Below are 20718 nucleotides of genomic sequence, written 5' to 3'. Positions count from 1 at the left end.
TGGATCAAACTGCATTTATAACTAATCTGATCAATAAAATAAATAAAAAGCAGCTCTATGAAGCCTATTTGTTAAATACAAGCAGTTGATTAAATAAACACACTTACCAATGACTTAGGACACGTCCCAGAATCCTTAAAAACAGCACAACAGCAGTCCATCACAAGAGTTTCAACCTATGGAGAAAATAGCATTTCTATACATTTGATTTTGAGCATCTCTTTTTATCCTGATGGTTTAACTTGGCATGTGGAAGGTCCTTTATTACTCTTACAATATGTTAAAAACTAAAAGCTTTACAAATGACAATTTTACATTCAAATTCATTTCCATCTGAATCTCGTCAACATGGTTATCAGAGCTGCATATGCTAGCTATATGAGCTCTATATGCTGTATGAAGAAACTGTTCTCCTCTAAAACATTTAGTGTCTGATTACAGTGATGAACTGTGAGCTTCTGCTGCTAAACGTGGAAATATGATGTTGGGAATATTGGGCTTCCTTTAGCAGGAGTGCTGTAAGTCTGTGCAGAGCATTTAATAAAACCCTCCTGTGCCTCTCAGATCAGGACCAAATCTAGACTCAAAGGTGCTTGTGACTGACGCAGTACCATTAGCACAAACTGATGCTGTGTGGCCAAAAGTTTGTGGACGCCTGGTGCAATTTTATTTGTTACTTCAATCTGCATTCATTTACGCAGATCAGCCAGTTAGACAGCGCCAGCTAGCGACCTTTTAGCTATGCTAAGTGCTCCCATAAACTCAGCAGAAATATCAAGCATATACGTGGATTCATAAAGACAAAGAAAATAAACTATCCTACTGTGTAACTGTGCAACAACAGAGTCTTCTCATATGCGCTAACTCTACCTCCCAGAAGAGAGATGTGTGTGTGAAATGTCTGCAGTCTGCCCGGCAAAAGCTGCGCTGCACATGCGCAGTTATGTCTCAACCGCCAAAAACATCTCATTCAGATGAAGCAAATTTATTCATTCATTTATTTATTAGTTTATTTCATTGTTTTTTGTTTATTTTATTGATTAGTTTTTTTTGTTAATTTTTTTTATTTGTTTTTTTGGTTAATTAATTTTATTTGTTTTTATTTTTAAGCATTTATTATTATTATTATTATTATTATTATTATTATTATTATTAAGTAAAATCAAAAACACATTTAAATGGAGAAAACGAGCAGAATTTTATGGTGTAAAAATGATAAAGAGCCGCGCGTTTGGGGGTTTACGTTTGATGACGTCATCGTATATAAACGAGAGGTGATAAAGGAGGGACGCTGCGCGCGAATCCCGCCATTGTGACGTCGGCAGCTCAGCGGAACGATGGAACTGGAGGAGTTGGGAGCGGAGCTCACAGGACTCGCACACCAGCTCAAAGAGGCAGGAGTTTGGGGGGCGGATCTCACGCAGCAGGTGGAGGAGAAGGTGGGCTTCCTGAAGGGGGAGCTGGAGCACCTTCAGAGGCTGAGAGACCTGGAGGAAGCTCGCTGCGCGGCCCTTCAGAGGCGCGTGTGGAAGGTCTCAGCAGCCCTGGCGGTGACCGAGAGGGACCTGGAACTCTACAGGGTCCCAACACAGCCGGACGTGGAGATCGAGACCGTCGCTCCGAAGGTGAAGAACGCCCTGCAGCGGCTGGGGAAAGACGGCTGGCTGGCTGATAGAGACCGAGAGAAAGACATGGACCTCTGTAAGGACGATGCCCTCATGGAGGAGCTTAAGTTCCTGCATGGGGTCAGTCTGAACTTAGGCCGCCTGGATTTCGTGGAGACCCAGGCAAAACGTCCAGAAAGCGCCGCCCCTGTGACAGGGTGGAATAAACTGAAACAGCTGCTGGCAGAGTTCAGGATGGAAGGCTTTGGCATTGTTGAAGTGAAACTGAGAGAAAGAGAGAGTCGCCAGATTAAAAAAGAAGTGAGGGAGATGCTGGAAAAGAGAGAGAGACAGAATAGGGATGAGGAGGAGAGAGAGGGGTACATTAAATGGCTTCAGGAGAGAAACGCCCAAAAGAAGCGGAGGGCCGCGGAAAGGCTGGTAGAAATGGAGGAGGCGCAGGGATGCTGCGCTTGGTTCTACCATCTGAAGGCCAGGATAGTTCGGCGACCCCAAAGAAGAGAAGCCAGCAAGAAGCAGAAGGCTGAGGAGATGGCTCGGCAGAAAGAGCGTGAAAGAGAAGAAAGGCTGCAGAAGAAAAAGAGGGACTGCGAACTGATCCAGAAAATGACTGTATGTATGGAACAACTTACGTGGGATCTGGCGACTCTTCAGATACAATGGGGTGGAGGGCGGGGGGCCGAAACCAACTGAGGGGTGGAGGGCAGGGCCGAAAGGGGCCGAAACCGACTGAGGGGTGGAGGGCGGGGGGCCGAAACCGACTGAGGGGTGGAGGGCAGGGCCGAAAGGGGCCGAAACCGACCGAGTGGTGGAGGGCAGGGCGGAAACGGACCAGCATGGCCTAATAATAAACCGTCCATAGGGGCCGAAACCGACCGAGGGGTGGAGGGCAGGGCGGAAACGGACCAGCATGGCCTAATAATAAACCGTCCATAGGGGCCGAAACCGACCGAGGGGTGGAGGGCAGGGCGGAAACGGACCAGCATGGCCTAATAATAAACCGTCCATAGGGGCCGAAACCGACCGAGGGGTGGAGGGCAGGGCGGAAACGGACCAGCATGGCCTAATAATAAACCGTCCATAGGGGCCGAAACCGACCGAGGGGTGGAGGGCAGGGCGGAAACGGACCAGCATGGCCTAATAATAAACCGTCCATAGGGGCCGAAACCGACCGAGGGGTGGAGGGCAGGGCGGAAACGGACCAGCATGGCCTAATAATAAACCGTCCATAGGGGCCGAAACCGACCGAGGGGTGGAGGGCAGGGCGGAAACGGACCAGCATGGCCTAATAATAAACCGTCCATAGGGGCCGAAACCGACCCAGGGGTGGAGGGCAGGGCGGAAACGGACCAGCATGGCCTAATAATAAACCGTCCATAGGGGCCGAAACCGACCGAGGGGTGGAGGGCAGGGCGGAAACGGACCAGCATGGCCTAATAATAAACCGTCCATAGGGGCCGAAACCGACCGAGGGGTGGAGGGCAGGGCGGAAACGGACCAACATGGCCTAATAATAAACCGTCCATAGGGGCCGAAACCGACCGAGGGGTGGAGGGCAGGGCGGAAACGGACCAGCATGGCCTAATAATAAACCGTCCATAGGGGGCGAAACCGACCGAGGGGTGGAGGGCAGGGCGGAAACGGACCAGCATGGCCTAATAATAAACCGTCCATAGGGGGCGAAACCGACCGAGGGGTGGAGGGCAGGGCGGAAACGGACCAGCATGGCCTAATAATAAACCGTCCATAGGGGCCGAAACCGACCGAGGGGTGGAGGGCAGGGCGGAAACGGACCAGCATGGCCTAATAATAAACCGTCCATAGGGGGCGAAACCGACCGAGGGGTGGAGGGCAGGGCGGAAACGGACCAGCATGGCCTAATAATAAACCGTCCATAGGGGGCGAAACCGACCGAGGGGTGGAGGGCAGGGCGGAAACGGACCAGCATGGCCTAATAATAAACCGTCCATAGGGGCCGAAACCGACCGAAGGGTGGAGGGCAGGGCGGAAACGGACCAGCATGGCCTAATAATAAACCGTCCATAGGGGCCGAAACCGACCGAAGGGTGGAGGGCAGGGCGGAAACGGACCAGCATGGCCTAATAATAAACCGTCCATAGGGGCCGAAACCGACCGAGGGGTGGAGGGCAGGGCGGAAACGGACCAGCATGGCCTAATAATAAACCGTCCATAGGGGGCGAAACCGACCGAGGGGTGGAGGGCAGGGCGGAAACGGACCAGCATGGCCTAATAATAAACCGTCCATATCATAAAATGTGCAAATCAATTAGAAATTAAGAAGGACATTCATTCATTTTATTTGTACGTGTATATTCGTTTGATCATTTATAGATTTTTTTTGTGGAGCAACCCAGATGTTTTCCAGGTGTGTTTTTAATGCATTTGTTCTGATAGAACACGTGACTCTACACAATCAGAAAACTTCATGAATAAGATGAACTTACAAGCAGTGCAGCATCACTGGGCATTCCCTTTCCCAACAGCGCACCTGTGTACAGGTATACTGCAGAACTGTGCACTCTCTGCCAGGTTAACTAATCCATGGAGGGGTCGAATCTCCCCAGCAATCAGAGTCTTGATACCTAGGTCGCGACACTGTGAGCGTTTGCTCGTTGCACAGTGATCTTTCAGGTCCTTGTAAAAGACCCTAATGCCAATCTGGCAACACTGGTCGCATAAACAGTCTGAACGTCGGGCTTCCTCACAGAAGCTGCTCGTGAATCTTCAAACCAAACAACACAATGGATTATGGGTATTCCATATTCGTTTAGTGTACATACAGTGGCAGTAAGTGTGTATACTTTTTGGTATTTTTAGAGTTTTCTGCATTTATTTGTCATAAAATGTGATGTGATCCTCATCCAAGTCAAGTGCATTGATAAATATAATGAGCCTGAAATAATCACATACAAAAAATCTGATCATTCTGATCTGAGAACAACCACAAAACCTCCTAGTGCTAGTGGATGAAGTATGTGAACCCTTGAGGCTAATTGGAGTCAATGTTCGCTTACCTGGAGTCTTCTTAGGAAAAAGAATTTGGAGATGTGGACTAGACCAAGAAGAGTTTTCAGAGGATCTACCATCAACAATTGTTGGTTTACATAAAGCTGGAAAAGGGACTGTGGCTACTCTGCCAAGAAGAGGGCGCCCAGTCAAAATGACCCCAAGAGCAGAACAGAGACTCATCAATGAGGCAAAGAAACAACCCAGAGTGACAGCCAAAGATTTGAAGGTGTCATTGGTACAGGCTAACACCTGCGTTCATGAGTCTACAGTCCATAAAACCTTGAACAAGCAGGGTGTCTATGGCAGGACACCACGAAGGAAGCTGCTGCTTTACTAAAAAGAACATTGCTGCATGCTTGAAGTTTGCGAAAGAGCACACTGACACTCCACTGGCGTAAAAAAGGCACTGCACATCACCATAAAAATATCATCCAACCCAATGTGTAAAGTGGGGCCTGCTTTGCTGCATCAGAGCCTGACCAGCTTACAATCATTGAGGGAAAGATCAATTCTTAAGTATCAAAAAAATTCTACGGGATAATGTAAGAGTGTCTGTGCATTAGCTGAAACTCTGTAGAAGCTGGGTGATGCAACAGGACAATGACCCAAAACAGTGTGAAACACCAAAACCTGCACTTCTGTCAGGACGAATGGGCTAAAACCCCTCCTGAACGAAGTGCAGGTCTGATCCACAGCTACAGGAAGCGCCTGGCTAAGGATATTACTATGGGGGGGCTTATTGTTAGCCTGACTTATTCATTCGTCCATCCGTCTAGCTGATGGTTTGAAGTTTGTTAAAGAACTGTCAGGTAGTGCTGAGAAAACCTGTGATTAAATTTATTAAAGGGTCACAACAATCACTTTGGAGGAGCTACAGAGTTCAGTGGACGTAACTGGACTTTTTTTTTTTTTAGGATTGCACAATGGGCAACTGATGACAGAGGGGAACGGTGACTTTGGCAAGTGTCACAGAACAACTGGGACCTGTTAACCTCTATAATAAACACCTTTCGTCAACTAATACAGCCCATACTAATACAGTGTCATCCGAGCCAAGGGTGGTTATTCCAACAGGTGGGCATAATATTCTGACATGACTGTGTAGATGGGCACATATTTTTGTATATAGTATTTAATAATTACTCAGCGGTCCCAAAAATATACACATGTATATCTCATGTATAAAATATGATCCATTTGGCTTTAAAGGCTTGAGTTCAGATTCATTGATCATAAATCAATAATCTGTGTGTGTTGAAAGAGGAAAGACTGAAAGCACTAAAAATATACAGTCAACAGAGAATGAGGCAACACCAGTGAGCAAATAGTCAGTCAAGCTTGTGCTGAAAATGAATGAACACATCAGCAAACGGGCAGCATTGACGTCATGAGCTGTTGTAGACAAGGCGGAGGGATACGAGTCGGTGAAGGAAAATCTAGTAAACAACTCCAGGCCTGACTTTAGCGTTGCCTTTTTCGCACACTTGCACACTCACAGTATCTAGCTGAGAAGAAACCAGCCTAAGCCAGGGTCTCACACGTCGTTTCGGGTGCTCTCTGCGTGCGGACTACTTTCTGTGAGCGGAGGGACACCGGCCTGAGATCGCGGAGCACGAACAGGTGCGTGACGCAAAAGCATTCAGTCATTCAGTGATACGAGTGTAGAGCTAACACGAACACCAGCAACAAAACCTTCAGTTTGAGGGGAATTCAGAGCTTAAGGGCCAGCTAGAAAATATATCCACCGCCGGACACGACGGTCGAGGTGTTTGGCACGGAGATAAACATGGTTTAAAAGGTAATACAGCGCTAAATTCTGAGGGATGCGAGCTAGCCTGAGTGCTAACCCTGGACGTGGCTAACGTTACCAGCTGCAGCGCTCTAGTTATCTGGGCGAGCTAACGGTGAATGTCGAAGGCAGGTGTGTGTTGGCAAATATAGGAAATATATTTCTCGTGGTTTTACTAAAATAAGTACTGAGTATGTCGTGTGGTTTGCTGGTTAGTTAGCCGGCTGGAGGTTGTCCGTCTTTATCCAGGGTTTGTTGACTCGCTGCTTCTCCTCCAGCTGGCTGAAACGCCTAGGATGCAGCCCTGTTGACCTGACTGACTGTTGGGGCGACGCTTAATATTTCGGCAGTTTTGCAGGGTTTGTAAGTATAAAGTCAGTCTACTTGTCCGTATCACGAAAGGAAACTGTTGTTTTAAGCTATTTGACACTTGTCGAGGTGTGTGTGGAGAAGAGCAGCCCCCCAAACCCCCCCCCCCAACCTCCTTTTGACAACTTCAGCTAGCACTAAGCTACCTGGACACGAAGCACCTGTAGCTTTCTTTCAGTGTAATGGAGAGGAAGGCTGGTCAGGGTCATATCTCTGTTTTATAGCTCAAGTCTTTCCTTAAATCTCACTTTTCTGGATTTACTAGGATCCACACTTTGTTTGAAAGCCCCCATTGAGATCATATAGGGTCCATGTTTGTCGTTTGTGCAGATTATTGTACAGAAAACGGCGGTAATTCATTTTTACTTAGCTTACAATTGACCAACATTTGGGGAATTGCAGTACTTAGCAATGTATAGGCTGTTTTGGGTTACTTCAGCTTTAAGATATGTAAATGATCCTTGTTGTGATTGGCTTAAACACTCTGTACCACTTCAGACTGAGTGGGAGGGGCTGTTGTGGTGTTTATTGTGACGTCACATAATACGCTTATATATAAAAGGCTAGATATTAAATATATTCATTTTAATATATAGATATTGGCTGAGGGCTGGGCGATATATTTTTCATGATACACGATTTTCATCATGATACATGTGACCACAGACTCAATATATCAGGAGCAACAGATTCTTAAACACTGCTTTTTAAAACTTTATAACTGTTATTTATACTATACACACAGTATCAATAATAGAAGTAAAAAAGAAACGGAGAAAAAAATGATAACTGTTATTTACAGATCTGTAAATAATCTGTAAATAATGTTGTTTTTTCTGAGTTTTTTTACGTCTGTTATTTATATTGTGTGTGTATATAGTGGTAATTTGTGTCTTGCTATCCCTTTGCTGCTGTGACACTGAGAATTTCCCACTGTGGGACTAATAAAGGATTATCTTATCTTATCTTGCTAATCAGATACTCTCCTGTACTGAATACTGTGATTTATATTCAACATCTGCTGCTCTTCATGTAATTAAAGCAGTCTAGTTTCACACTGTCTGTAATGAAAGTTCTTAGGCACCAACAATATCTTTGATATGCTTAAAAATGTATATTGTGTATCACAATATAATAAAATGTCATCATATTGCCCAGCCCTATATATATATATATATATATATATATATATAATTTTTTTTTTTATATCGTCATATATGTGCGTCATATATTTTGTTCACACTAGGCTTCAAGATCTTGTCTGACCACTTTTTGTCAGTTCTTAGATTTAAAGATTTAAAGTCACTTTAATAGGCCTGCAAAAAATATCTAGGAATCTGTGTATTTATGTACCGAAAACAGTCGCAATTCTTTTGTACTTAAACTAGAGCTGGGCAACTTACGTTATTTTAGCGTATCATGATGCATAGTGATGCATTTCTGATCCTATCGAGGATATTGTCAGTGCTTAAACGCCGAACAGCTGCAGGTTTCATTACAAACAGTGTAATTATACTGGTTTATTAAATGAAGCGCAGCAGATGCTGAATAAAAATCACTGTATTCAGTACTGGAGAGTATTTGTCGCTGCTGATGTATTTAGTCTGTGATTACATGTATCGTGCAGTATGTCTTTAAATATCGTGATATAGTATTTTTACCATAATGCCCAGCCCTATATATATTAGGGATGCACCGATCCGATACTAGGATGGGATACTAACGTACTAAGAAAATTAGCTGGATTGGGTATGGGATAATTAGTCTGATCCGCGGGACCGGTCCATTCACAGAACCTTGTCTCCTATATAAGGAGACTCGAGAAGGGAGGAGCTGTTTGCTCTTCTTTAGTCTCACAGAGTTTGTATTTCAAAATAAAAGTCCTGAACCCAGACAACACTGTGTCGAGGTCCAGCACAGTTATTCATTTTAGTGACCAATAAACAGAGATTGGGCTCATTTATATCTGTGTTAATGTGTTATAGTTTTACAAAGGTAGTAAGGTAATGATTACGTCAATCCTGATGCCTTAAGTTTCTCCCTGATGGTCAGGTATGTGGTTTATTAATTCAACAACAGTATCGGATCGGTATTGGATATCGGCCAATATGCAAAGTTAATGTATTGGTATCTCTGTCGGAACAGAAAGAAATGGATTAGTTCGTTTCTAGCCAGTTGCTGCAGCTCTGCTTGAGGTCACAGGACCTCATCAAGTGCTAGATGGCAAGACAGACGCCACTCACGGCTGCTGAAACCCAATAAATTTAATAAATTATTTTTTTTTACTGTGTCTGACTGAAACTAACATGTTTTGCGGTGAAAGCAAAGTAAAGACCTGTAACACCACTAACTGGATACCCCTCCTGGGAGTACATCACTCAGCCCAGATATCAGCAGAGCTAGCACAGACAGCTAAAGATCTTCTGAACCACACGGTGCAGTTCTGCACCAGGACTACGTGCTGTCGTGGCTAGTGCATGGAGTTCACCAGCCCTGCATGATTATGCATTAGCAAGTAATGCCTGTAAAGGTTTATGTGGCATTTAACCCCACATTCGATCGGTATGGGTGATCAGACGATTGTGCTGAACGACGGTCAGTGATTGGATTTTGCTATCTTCATAGTCCACATTCAGAAATGTGACTAGACCATAGTTTCCTCTTTCCCCAATAATGGAATTCAGAGCCTGGTCTTGTGTGACTGGAAATAACTGCCCGGCGGCTTTGCAAAGATGACCAACAAGTGAACAGAAGGATTTTGGCCTCTGTCACCAACAGCACTAATTCCTGGCATGCAGTCAGAAGGGGCTTAAAATGTTGCATGCCAACAAATCCGATCAACAAATCCAATCTAGGACCACATATGAAAGCGACCCTAGTCTCATTGGGAGATCTGTCTCACATTAAGACAGAACATCAGACTTGAGTCACTTCAGCCTGGAAATGTGAACGTAGCCTTAGCTTCCATATGTGGGCTGGAGAGGGAATAGTATGTTTTGAATGGCTAACAGTGGGAAATTCGGCTACTTTGAAGGGCCTGTTAATGAACTGTCTGGTGAAACTCATTATAAATAGATGTAATCAAGCCTAGTGTAATCTATGTGAAGCTTAGATTCATAAATATATATTTCTATTCATGATGGCAGAAGACAAAGCGAACATCAGCAAGTGTTACCATTATTATTATTATTTTTTTTTTTTACTTAAAAATGTTCTTTCAGTGGAAATGTTCAGCTTGTTTTATTCTGTTTCTGCTGAGGAGTCTGGCGAGCTCCCTCTTGACCACTTTTGGCTGGCTTTTAGATTTAGAGTGTGTAGAAAGTGTGTAGATTTACATTTGGATGGGCCTGAAGATCTCTGAATTACTTGCAGTCTTTCCTAGATGTTTCTTTTAGGCCTCCATATGGGTTGGAATTGCGTGCACTTGCACTCTGCTTCTTTGCATATAGCAGGTTAGGTTGGGCTCTGTTTGTCCATGCTGGTTCACGCCCTTCTCTTTGAGAACACAGGGCAGGCCAGAAGTTCCTGCTGGAAGCAAGCAGAGTTTTCAATGTTTGACCCGCTGCGCTGCAGTAAATCCACTTAAACCTGATTAAACGTTCTCTGTTTGGAGAGAAACCTGCATTTATCACCATAAGTTGGTTACCTCTGAGGTCAAATCCCAGTCTGCCTCACTGATCAGGTGTATGGGTTTGGCTTGATCAGGTATCTTTAATGAGCTGAGCCACATCAAAGTAGTAAATCCCTTTTTCCAAATCTCCATTCTTCCTTCCTTCCTTCTTGTGCTTTTGTAGTCACAACACTCAGTGAGTCATTTACAGCATTCCCTCTCCCCACCCCTCCCTCTCTTACCGGGCGCTAATTTAGCCTCCTGGTTTGGCTCGGTGAATGAATCACTGTCCCTTCTCTGCCTCAGGGTGGGTGTGGGTTCCTGCTGATTAAAAGAAAAACATAATTAACAGCAAAATTATACTTTCTCTTACATTTCATCCCAGTATTCTTCCCTTTTCTCTCATTTCCTATGCCCGTCCACTAGCTAGGACTCTGGGACTCCCCCTAACAGGGTGAAGGCTAGCAGATGATTCCTCTGGATCACCTGAAGAGAGTTAACCATGTCTTCTCGAACATTAACTACCTGTTCTGTTTCCATCAGCTGACCGGTATCCTGACTAAGTACACTGGCTAGCGTTGCGCTAATAATGAATAATGAGGGTAGAAGGACGACCATACCCACCCAGCAAGAGCCAGTGCAGTTGTGTTCTGTTGGACTCCTGGCCGACTAGGCAGATGCTACCAGTGCTGAGGTGGAAGGTGAAGGCTAGCGTTTGCTTTCTCCACGTCATCAGACGCCAGCCACCTGCAGCTTTCTAAATTGCCTGGACAGCTGACTGGCTAACACTGCGCTGAATGATGTCGTAGATGAGGACGGACCATTTCAACCCAAGCAGAGCGAGGCCAGTTGTGCTCTTTGGGGCTCCCAGCCACGGATGGCTGAGGTGTCACTTGGGATCGGCCAGGCAGGTTCTACTAGAACTAAGACAGTAAGCATAGTGATAGGCTAGCATTTGCCTGCACTGGATAACATTGCGCTGAGTTATGGTGAGCGAGAGAGAGAGGACCATCCTACCCACCCAGCGATAGAGTCTCCTAATGACTGGTCACTGGCTCATACAATTACTGCTGAATCTTTTATAGAGCTTACTGAGCAACTTCCGAGCCTTTCCGATTGTACGGCCCAGTAGTTTTCCACCAAAACACTGAGATGGAGGAGATATCGCAACACAACATCTGGTGGTTTCCACTGCTCAGTTTCCACTGAATATGTGCGCACTGTACCAAAGATAATACTGAAAGGAGGTTGTGAGAACAAGAACAAGGAAGATAAACAGGGAAGTCTGTCTTATAAATCCCCTAAAAACTGCCATTCAACTTTCATTCTTTGGCTTTTGTTTGGGGAAGCTTTGTTTTCTTTAGGGTTAGGTAGGCCTAAATGTGTCTACGGGTTGTATGAGATGAGCGAAAAGCGAAGAAGTATTGCTGTTGTATTGCTACATATTATAATTCCAGTTCACTTTAAAGTTCATTAAATGCACATTAGTGAATCAAAAGTGTGACCGGGTTTAAGATCAAAAGTATTACCTTTTAGAAAAATAGCTGACCTTAGTCCGATCATGTGAATCATGGTAATTTACTGTATATAAAATTTTAGCAATCTTTTTTTAATTATTATTTTTATTGTTCTTTATTTGTCATTGTTCCCTTTTTCTCCCAATTTGGTACTGCTAATTAACCCACCCTCCCGCTAGCACTAACAATGCTCTTGACACTAGGTGGGTAAAGGCTTAACACGTCTTCTCCGATACTGTGTCAGTTAATTATTATTTCGAGACCGGACACTGCTATATCTTGGCCTGCCTTAATATGGACACAAATCCTTGGCAATAAAAGTCATGATCGAGTTGTTGAGAGCTGTAATTTGCTTTGCCCCTTTCCATTTGGGTGGAAGCTTTGACATTGTTTGCTTGATGGTCTTCTGGTGAGCAACTACGAAAAACATTCTGCCAACCAAAGCACCATCGGGCAAGCGATGTCTGAAAGGGCGACAGCTTTTATTGTCAGGTATTTGTGGCCATATAGATACTTTTACAATCGATTACAATCAATGATTGCATTGATTACGATTACAAAATTACGTCGATTTGCATAAAGTGCGCTGGTGCGTCGCAAAAATGACAGTACCTACTGAAAGCATGGATTTATCCGGAGCGCAGGCTGCAGCTCCAAAACATCGCCTGCGTGCATCTACAGTGTGGGAGTATTTCACACTGAAAGTCACATCGCTAACCATTTCTTAATCGTTCAGTGTAGATACCTAAGGCTTTTCTCGATACTGCGGGAGCTTTAAAACACACTGGTTCTCAAATCGCTCTCTGCCAACATATTTAATCCAAAAAAAGTGTAATCTCTTGTCCATGAGGTGTGTTAAGGGCTACATGTCATTTGTGCTTGTAAAAGTCCAGTCAGAGCGGAGTCTCTTAGTCTTTTTAACCATTTATAGATCACATGCTTTTAAGGTACCCTATGCATTTTCGTCATGCTTCTGAGCCCCCACAGCGCATCTATCATCTATTCCACTGCCCCTTGTGTTCTTTTGAAAATTTTTCTTTTTTTTAGTTAAAAACTAAACTAAACAAAACAAAATAAATAAATTAATAAATAAATATTCAGAAAATACTGTTAAAGAATTTAAAAATAATGTTGTCATTTGCTCTAGACCTTTTTTAATTTTATTTTGTTATCTTGGTAAATGTGTTGCACTTTTCTTTTATTTAAATTATTAAATTTCTTGTGGTGGAGATTTTATGTTTGACTAAATTTGTTTGTTACACAGTAGTGGCCTAATTTGTTTGTTGCAAAGACGATGAAAGAAAATATTGAAATATTAAAGGATTTTTTTTCATTATATTGGAGAAATTATTTTATTTCTAACACATTAAATGAATCGACTAATTGAGAAAAAAAATCATTAATCGATTAAAAAAAATATATAAATATAAATATATATCGTTGTCGTTAGGTGCAGCCCTATTGAGAATCGTACACGTCCGCATCGAGATGCATCTATGAACCCCACTGTAAGAACCCTGTTGTATGGTGGCTGTAGGTCGTCCTAACTAGCTCTTACTGAGAGCTGTTTACATGCTTCAGATGGTGCTCTATTACGTCTACGAAAAGAAGTGATTAACATGATGTAAGGGTGAAGTATCTCCGATGACCAGAAGCTCTGTCTGTTTGTTGTGTTTTACCCCATGGTAGGCTGTGCCCCACAATCCCCTACAGATAGAGATAAGATTGAAGACTCTTTAATCACAGACTGAGCATCTGATTGGCCTTTCTCCTTTATTCCTTCACTCTCCTCTCTTCTGTAAATGAAGGTCTTTGTGTCCTCCTTGCTCTCTCTATTCCCAATGGGTTTGTCATGAGTTCTCTGTGGGAACAGTACGGCTCTTATGTGATGAGTAGGGGTGTGAGAAGGCTCTGAGGTTCATCAAGATGCAGCTTATCTGAAAGTGGGGACTTGTTGTTTAGTTTTTATTTTTGTGTATTTTAGTGCAAAGTAGATGACATGACCACATCAGTACCCACATGATAGCAGAGCTACATCAGAAAAGTTGGCTTGGCGAGTAGTAGAGGACTGTAGAGTAGGGCTGGGGTGAAATCGACGGCTTGTCTGTGAGGTGTGCTGAGGGCTACGTGTCATTTGTGCCTCTAAAAGTCCAGTCAGAGCGTAGTCTTTTTAACCATTTATAGATCACGTCTGTTTAAGGTACTCCTTTAGACATTAAGTCATGCTTCTGAGGCCCCCCCCCCCCCCCCAGCGCAAGGGGCATCAATTCCCATTCCCCCTTGTTCTTTCAAGAACAAATTATGAGAGAGAGAGAGACCTGAAGAGCCATGCACTGTTTATGAGCTGAATGTTTTGATTTCTGCACTACTATAAATCATTAAGGCTTTTGCTGAAACGTCATTTATTTTACTTTGAGAATTAGGGCTGCTCAATATTGGGAAAAAACAGACATTGCGATATTTTGTTGTTCTGCGATATAAGCTGCTATGTTAAAAAATACAGCAAGAGACAAGAGTCAATAATCCGGCATGATATGTTGTAATATTAATAATGCTTTCTGTGAATCAATGCTTGGAGTAAAAGAAATGGTATGGGGCAGGTATAATCTGCCTCTGGTTGATAGGAAAATTAGAACAGTGTGAAATTTCCTTTTGTGTAAAGTTGTAGCAATATGAATATGATTTACTTTGTGTTAAGTGACATTGCACATCCTGCTATGTCAATATTGCACATGTGCACATTGCGATGACGATGCTGAAACTAGGGATGCACCGATCCGGCTTTTTCAGTTTCGATACCGATACACAAACTTTGCATATCGGTCGATACCTGATACCCAGTCTGATACCATTGCTGAATTAATAAACCGTATACCTCAGCATGGTGGAGAGACTTAAGGCATCAGGATTGACTTAAACATTACTTTATATAATACAACAAATTAACACACAGATATAATGTAAAGATGTAAATTGGCATTTGTTTATTAGCGCATTAAGCGCAGTCTCACACCAACAAATTAATGTGAAAGGATCGGATCCATGGATCCCTGATCCAGCTAATTTGGGTAATATCGGGACCGATATCTGATCCTAATATTGGATCGATGCATCCCTAGCTGGAACTATATATTGTCGGAATGAACTGGTTTTAGTACAACAAAAAAAAAAAACGGCTTTACTTAAAAAAAAAAAAATAAATAAATATATATATATATAAAATATTTTTTTGGACTATAAAACTTGCTCTAGTGGTTCTCTGGGAAGTGACTTGAATTGTACATTGTTTTATTTTTTTTGTTAGATTGTTAAATGTGTCGTACTTAATTTCTTTGACTTGAATTATATCTTTTGTGGTGGAGATTTTGTTTGACTGTAAAGCTTTGATAACACTAAAGTATTTCTTGTTACAGAATAGTGGCCTTCAGTGCATTCTTTGTGTTTAAGAAAAGACGATTAAAGAATATGTTGCAATATTAAAGGATTATTTTAATTCCTAACACACTTACATTAAGTAATCTAAAAATTAGTTGAATTGTTAGATTTCAGACATGTCTCTCCACTGCTGCGTTCTCTTCACTGGCTTCCTGTAGCTGCTCCCCGCATCAGATTCAAAACCCTGACTCTGGTCTGCAAAGCCAAGAACGGACCAGCCCCTCCATACTTGATGGCAATGATAAAAAGCTGATCCGCACCTAGAGCCCTTCGAGCTTCAAGTACGGCTCGGCTCGGCTTGACCCGCCATCCCTCAAAATCCGCGAAAGACAAGCGTCCAGGCTTTTTTCTGTTCTGGCACCGAAGTGGTGAAACGAGCTTCCCCTGGGTGTCCGAACGGCCGAGTCCCTCGCTGTCTTCAAACGCAGACTGAAGACCCACCTCTTCTGAGAGTACTTGGACGAATAGTGTACTATGGTCGCCTTATTGTCTTGTATTTAGCAATGTCTAAGCTTAGAGGTATCTTTTGAATTATTAGACTATTCTAACTAGCTAAGGCTTTTCTTGGGTAAATAGCAAAGCACTTTGTAAGTCGCTCTGGATAAGAGCGTCTGCTAAATGCCATAAATGTAAATGTAGATTAATAGAAAAAAAATAAATTGTTAGGTGCAGCCCTACTGTAGAGTGAGGACAGTTTTGATCACATTTGAGGGTTAAAAGAGCTTTAGAGATGTAGGAAAGGCTTTCTTCTGATGACGCTTCCATATTGGTGCGGGTGTTGCTGCACAGTAGAACAGTGCACCACCACTCCAGAGTCTGCTAAATTCTGTGAAGGGCAGTTTTCTTGATCTTCCAGACCTCAACTTGAACTCCACTATTCCTGTTAACTCTCATTTCTTAACCCAAAAACTCTTGTAACGGAAAAGGCTACCTGAAAACACTGCTCTCTGCTTATAGTCTTCTCCTGCTTTGTGGGCATCATTGCTAGTGCTAGGCAGCTGCTTAGAGGAGCCAATGACTGCTGACTGATGGTACAGGGTTTGAGGATTTGTACCATTTGAGTGTTTATAAAGCTTTGAATTTTTCATCCCCTGGCCTTTCCTAATGGCTTATTTGCTTAGCTGTTCACAGCGTTCAGACATTTTGACCGGGAGTTCCCAAGCGTTTGCATGCCACTGTAACTCTGCTGCTTTGTCATGATTTAAAAGTATTAGTGTCTGTTTACGCCTGGCATTAACATGCATTTTTGTTGATTGGATCTCGTTCAGATTTCATGAAAACCAAGATGTAACACCCCCCCCAAGATGCACTGTGATCGGATTGCGATCAGATCCGTCGTACCACGCTCAGAGGTGTACCATGATGTACCGTTAAGCCCGTATTGTGAACCTACCCCAGCAGTACAAATGAAAGCTTGAGACTCCAGCGGGGGTTATCCCGAAGTTCCTGAAAGGAATTTTGTCAAAGTCTTGTAATTCTTAACTTATCTGGAATTAGGATAAGATAATTCGCTTCTGTAGCAGCTACAGTTCTGAATACTGTTGTCATGGTAACTACACGGATCAGAGTTCAGAGTTAAGAAGTTTCTCAATTTTTGCTGCTGGTGTTGAGGAGCTGAGGGACAGTGCTGTGCAGTGCAGTGGAGATTCTTCTCAGCCTTCAGGCTCTACCAGAAGAGCACAGTCTCAGTTGTGTGTCTGTTTGTTTGCTGTTGGTTAACCTATTTAGCTCTTTGTGTAAGATTGTGTTATCTGTGATGTGGGTCAGTGGAACTCCCTTTGACTTTCTTTGATTTTTTTTTTTCTGTCCTCCTCTCTTCTGCAGAGCTGGAAGAAACCTACAGTCCGGCTCCTCTGACCAAACCCTGAACGCTCTACAGCTTCTGCCAGCATGTCAGGTACTCTTCTTAAACTTTTGCAATATTTGCCAAACAAAAAGACTGAAACGCCCTGCGGTTTATGTTGGCTGTAATAAAATGGATCAGAATTCTACAGTTTGCTATCACTGTATAGAAGAAGCTCTGTGCTGTCTTTATTGTTGGATGCTCTGCAGTAGTTTCTAAGCGAGCATGCACTCATATTTAAAATGCGATTCACATTGCTATGGAATCTGAATTACTGAATTATTGATTTATTTCATCTGTAACAGTAAATTTTCCAATTTAAACTAGGCAATTGAAGTATACTCCATTCATCTGTTTATTTCAAGTATTTAGTAGTAGCTGCGGAGGATTTCGTATTTGGAGGTAGCTGCGGAGGATTTCGTATTTGGAGGTAGCTGCGGAGGATTTCGTATTTGGAGGTAGCTGCGGAGGATTTCGTATTTGGAGGTAGCTGCGGAGGATTTCGTATTTGGAGGTAGTTGTGGAGGATTTTGTATTTCGAGGTAGCTGCCGAGGATTTTGTATTTCGAGGTAGCTGCAGAGGATTGAGTATTTCGAGGTAGCTGCAGAGGATTGAGTATTTCGAGGTAGCTGCAGAGGATGGGTATTTCGAGGTAGCTGCAGAGGATTGAGTATTTCGAGGTAGCTGCAGAGGATTGCGTATTTCGAGGCAGCTGCCGAGGATTGCGTATTTCGAGGCAGCTGCCGAGGATTGCGTATTTCGAGGCAGCTGCCGAGGATTGCGTATTTCGAGGCAGCTGCCGAGGATGGCGTATTTCGAGGCAGCTGCCGAGGATGGCGTATTTCGAGGCAGCTGCCGAGGATTTCAGAGAAGCTGCAGAGTATTTTGTATTTTGTAGTAGTTGCTGAGTTTTTCGTAGTATCTGCCGAGTGTTCTGTATTTTGAAGACACTGTTGAGTATTTTGCAGTAGCTACTGAGCTGCTGAATTATTTATAGTAATTACTGACTAAAGTCTTAGAATAAGTAACTAGATTGTAAATCAATTCTAATTAAAATGATCATCGTTCTTCACACGTGTTCGGTCTCACCTCTTTCCAATTTACCAATTTACAGGTAGCTACACTCCGACCCCTGGGGGGCCCTTTTCAGCTCTCACACCCAGTATGTGGCCCCAGGACATCCTGGCCAAGTACTGCCAGGTAATATGCGTGCACACACACATGCACACACACACACAGAGGCATGTTTGATGAAGAAATGGTGCAGAAGAACTGAAAATCCCCCATAGAAGAATAGAGAGACTCTTTGCTGGCTACAAAAAGCATTTACAAGCTGTGGTACTTGCCAGATATTGTTCTCAGTGGATTGCGTGCTTCCAAATGATTATTAAAATCTGCTGTGATTATTATCGGTACACAATGCTAGGTTTGATGAAGGAGTCTACAAATTCCGGTAAGAACTCAGAATAGGGCCCTAGTGGTCTCTTGGCCCTAGTGGTGACTTTTTATTTAAGAAAAAATTAAAAAAAATAAATAAAAATACAGAAGCAGTCTTGTTTTGTAATATTTACATTTTACATACATCCAGCCCACTAGCAAAAGTCTTTTTCAAGGAGAAGTGCAAGAATATAGAAGTGAGACTAAAAAGGTTAAACACTAGCGCTAGGCCAATTGTGCAAAGCATCATTTGGAGACAGCCGGACTGGAGAAAGCTGGGGGATCATGTTGTGGTGCGTAGAAGCCGAGGTACTGTCTTGCTGGAAACTGAGGAGGGACAAAAAGGCTAAAGGCTAACCCAGCCAGCTAGCTACAGTTCCCTCAGCTAGGACTCAGGAACTAGCCCACAAGCCCGCCACAAAAGAAAAATCACTGGCCGATTCTCAGTGCATTCTTGTCGGTTATCATCAGTTGTTGCCCAATTTCTGCTCCATTCAAAAGTTCACATCTAGCCAAGTACATGTTCTCCTGTCCTTGGGAGTTTGTACCTGGGAGTCGAACTTGCCAAATCCGCACTCCCAAGTACACCAGTCCGAACTTGTCGTACTTTGCGTTGAAAATCCCCCAGTGTGTTTCACTCTAGAAGAAGAAAAATAACAGGGCGGTAAATAGGCATAAAACCACATCTGAGCATTTCTCACCCCAACCCCCCAGTGCCAATAAGACACATACTTCTGTTTATACATCAGACCACTTGACAACTTAAATATCTACATTGGCTGGTGTGATCATATTTTCATTCATTGCTGTGTTTTCTTATTGATCCCTTGCAGAAAGACCAGAATATGGAAACAGAGCCTCAGTATGATGAGTTTGGGTTCAGGATCGACAATGAAGGTAGGTGTGAGACTATGAAGACTTTAAAGCTGCACATCTGATTGCAGTCAAATACTCCTATGGTGGTCATTATTATAATATTTTGATTGGTTTCCAACCACAACCACATGGAGTACCACAGCAGCCATCTAGCAACTACCTAGTTACTCTATATCCACCACCTGGGATACTGAAGTAACCATCTAGCAAAAACATAGCAAACATGACATGAGACACAATGACACAATAGCAATTACCAGGTATACCAACCGCCCAGCAACACCACAGTAACCACTTATCCACCATTTAGCTACCCCCTAGCAGCCACCTAACATTTTATGTAGCATAGTATAGTAACGTCATGGCTACGATCACTACGACTGTTGATGCTGTTGGGTCATCACCTTCAGATCAATACTCTAAAGGCATTAGACACACGTATTTACAGGGATCATTAAGCATCTACCACTGTGTGCTTTTACAGATGGTGTGGAGTCCCGGGAGTGGCTCCGGGGTGAGGGTGCTCCGCAGAGAGAAGACCCTCAGCAGAGGCTGCGCTGGCAGGCCCACCTGGAATTTACCCACAACCACACAGTGGGAGACCTCACCTGGGATAAAATTTCTCCGAGCCTGCCGCGCTCCGAGCGACTCCGATCCCTGGTACTGGGAGGCATACCACACAGCATGAGACCACAGGTGTGTACCTGTTTGTGTACAGTTACTGCTACTGTTGTGTTTTGTGAGGAGGTGGAGGCCAAGAGGCGGAGTTGGTGGGGCACTCTGCTTCAGAATGAGTAGAGGGCTTTTAATTTAATTAAATTAATTAAATTAAAATGATGGATACAAGATGTGGAGACATGCAATGACTCCCAACCCAGTCTTTCTATCGCTCTAGCGAGGGGGGCTAGGGCAGTGTAGGTCTGCCACCGCTGCAGAAAACAGAAAGTGGTGTGTGGTAGTGGCAACATTTCACAGGTAGGGTCTTAGGAGTCTTATTGGTGTGGCCTAGGATTTGAACCCTGGTCTGCCACTGGGGAGGCAGTTTTGCCCACCACCGACTCTTAAACATTAATGCAGTTTGTAGAAATAACACGTTTCTCTGGAAATCGGCAGGAATCCACAGGATTGTTGTGGATCTATAGGGTGTAACCAGCTAATCAGCTTAGGCCTCACCTTTTCATCAGTA

General features: G+C 43.5%; 2 protein-coding genes across 4 annotated transcripts in view; both read left to right on the top strand.

Annotated features, from left to right (window-relative positions):
• Positions 1-1337: 1337 nt before the first annotated feature.
• Positions 1338-5631, top strand: LOC140574496 (uncharacterized). The gene is made up of 2 exons (XM_072694345.1): positions 1338-2237; positions 5570-5631. The coding sequence occupies exons 1-2, from the start codon at positions 1338-1340 to the stop codon at positions 5588-5590; spliced, it is 921 nt and encodes a 306-aa protein (XP_072550446.1). The 3' UTR covers positions 5591-5631.
• A 509-nt stretch (positions 5632-6140) lies between these two features.
• Positions 6141-20718, top strand: part of sgsm3 (small G protein signaling modulator 3) — a 33507-nt gene continuing 18929 nt past the window's right edge. The window contains exons 1-6 of one of the 3 annotated variants that reach the window (XM_072693753.1): positions 6484-6576; positions 6723-6807; positions 17200-17272; positions 18334-18419; positions 19490-19553; positions 20017-20228. In XM_072693753.1, coding sequence (XP_072549854.1) covers positions 17266-17272; positions 18334-18419; positions 19490-19553; positions 20017-20228 — 369 coding nt within the window. In that variant the 5' untranslated portion in view covers positions 6484-6576; positions 6723-6807; positions 17200-17265. The other 2 variants (XM_072693754.1, XM_072693752.1) reach the window with 2 other exon arrangements.

The sequence above is a fragment of the Salminus brasiliensis genome, chromosome 12 (genome assembly GCF_030463535.1).
Source record: "Salminus brasiliensis chromosome 12, fSalBra1.hap2, whole genome shotgun sequence".
In the NCBI taxonomy this organism is placed as follows: domain Eukaryota; kingdom Metazoa; phylum Chordata; class Actinopteri; order Characiformes; family Bryconidae; genus Salminus; species Salminus brasiliensis.
The sequence above is the reverse complement of the archived record's forward strand: the minus strand, read 5'-3'. Positions and strand labels throughout refer to the sequence as shown.

Bases quoted from the DNA above. Each gene is read 5' to 3' on its own strand.
- LOC140574496 (XM_072694345.1), top strand. From the start codon at position 1,338: ATGGAACTGGAGGAGTTGGGAGCGGAGCTCACAGGACTCGCACACCAG. The intron at 2,238-5,569 runs GTATGTATGGAA...TTTTTTTTTTAG, and splicing joins AACTGATCCAGAAAATGACT to GATTGCACAATGGGCAACTG.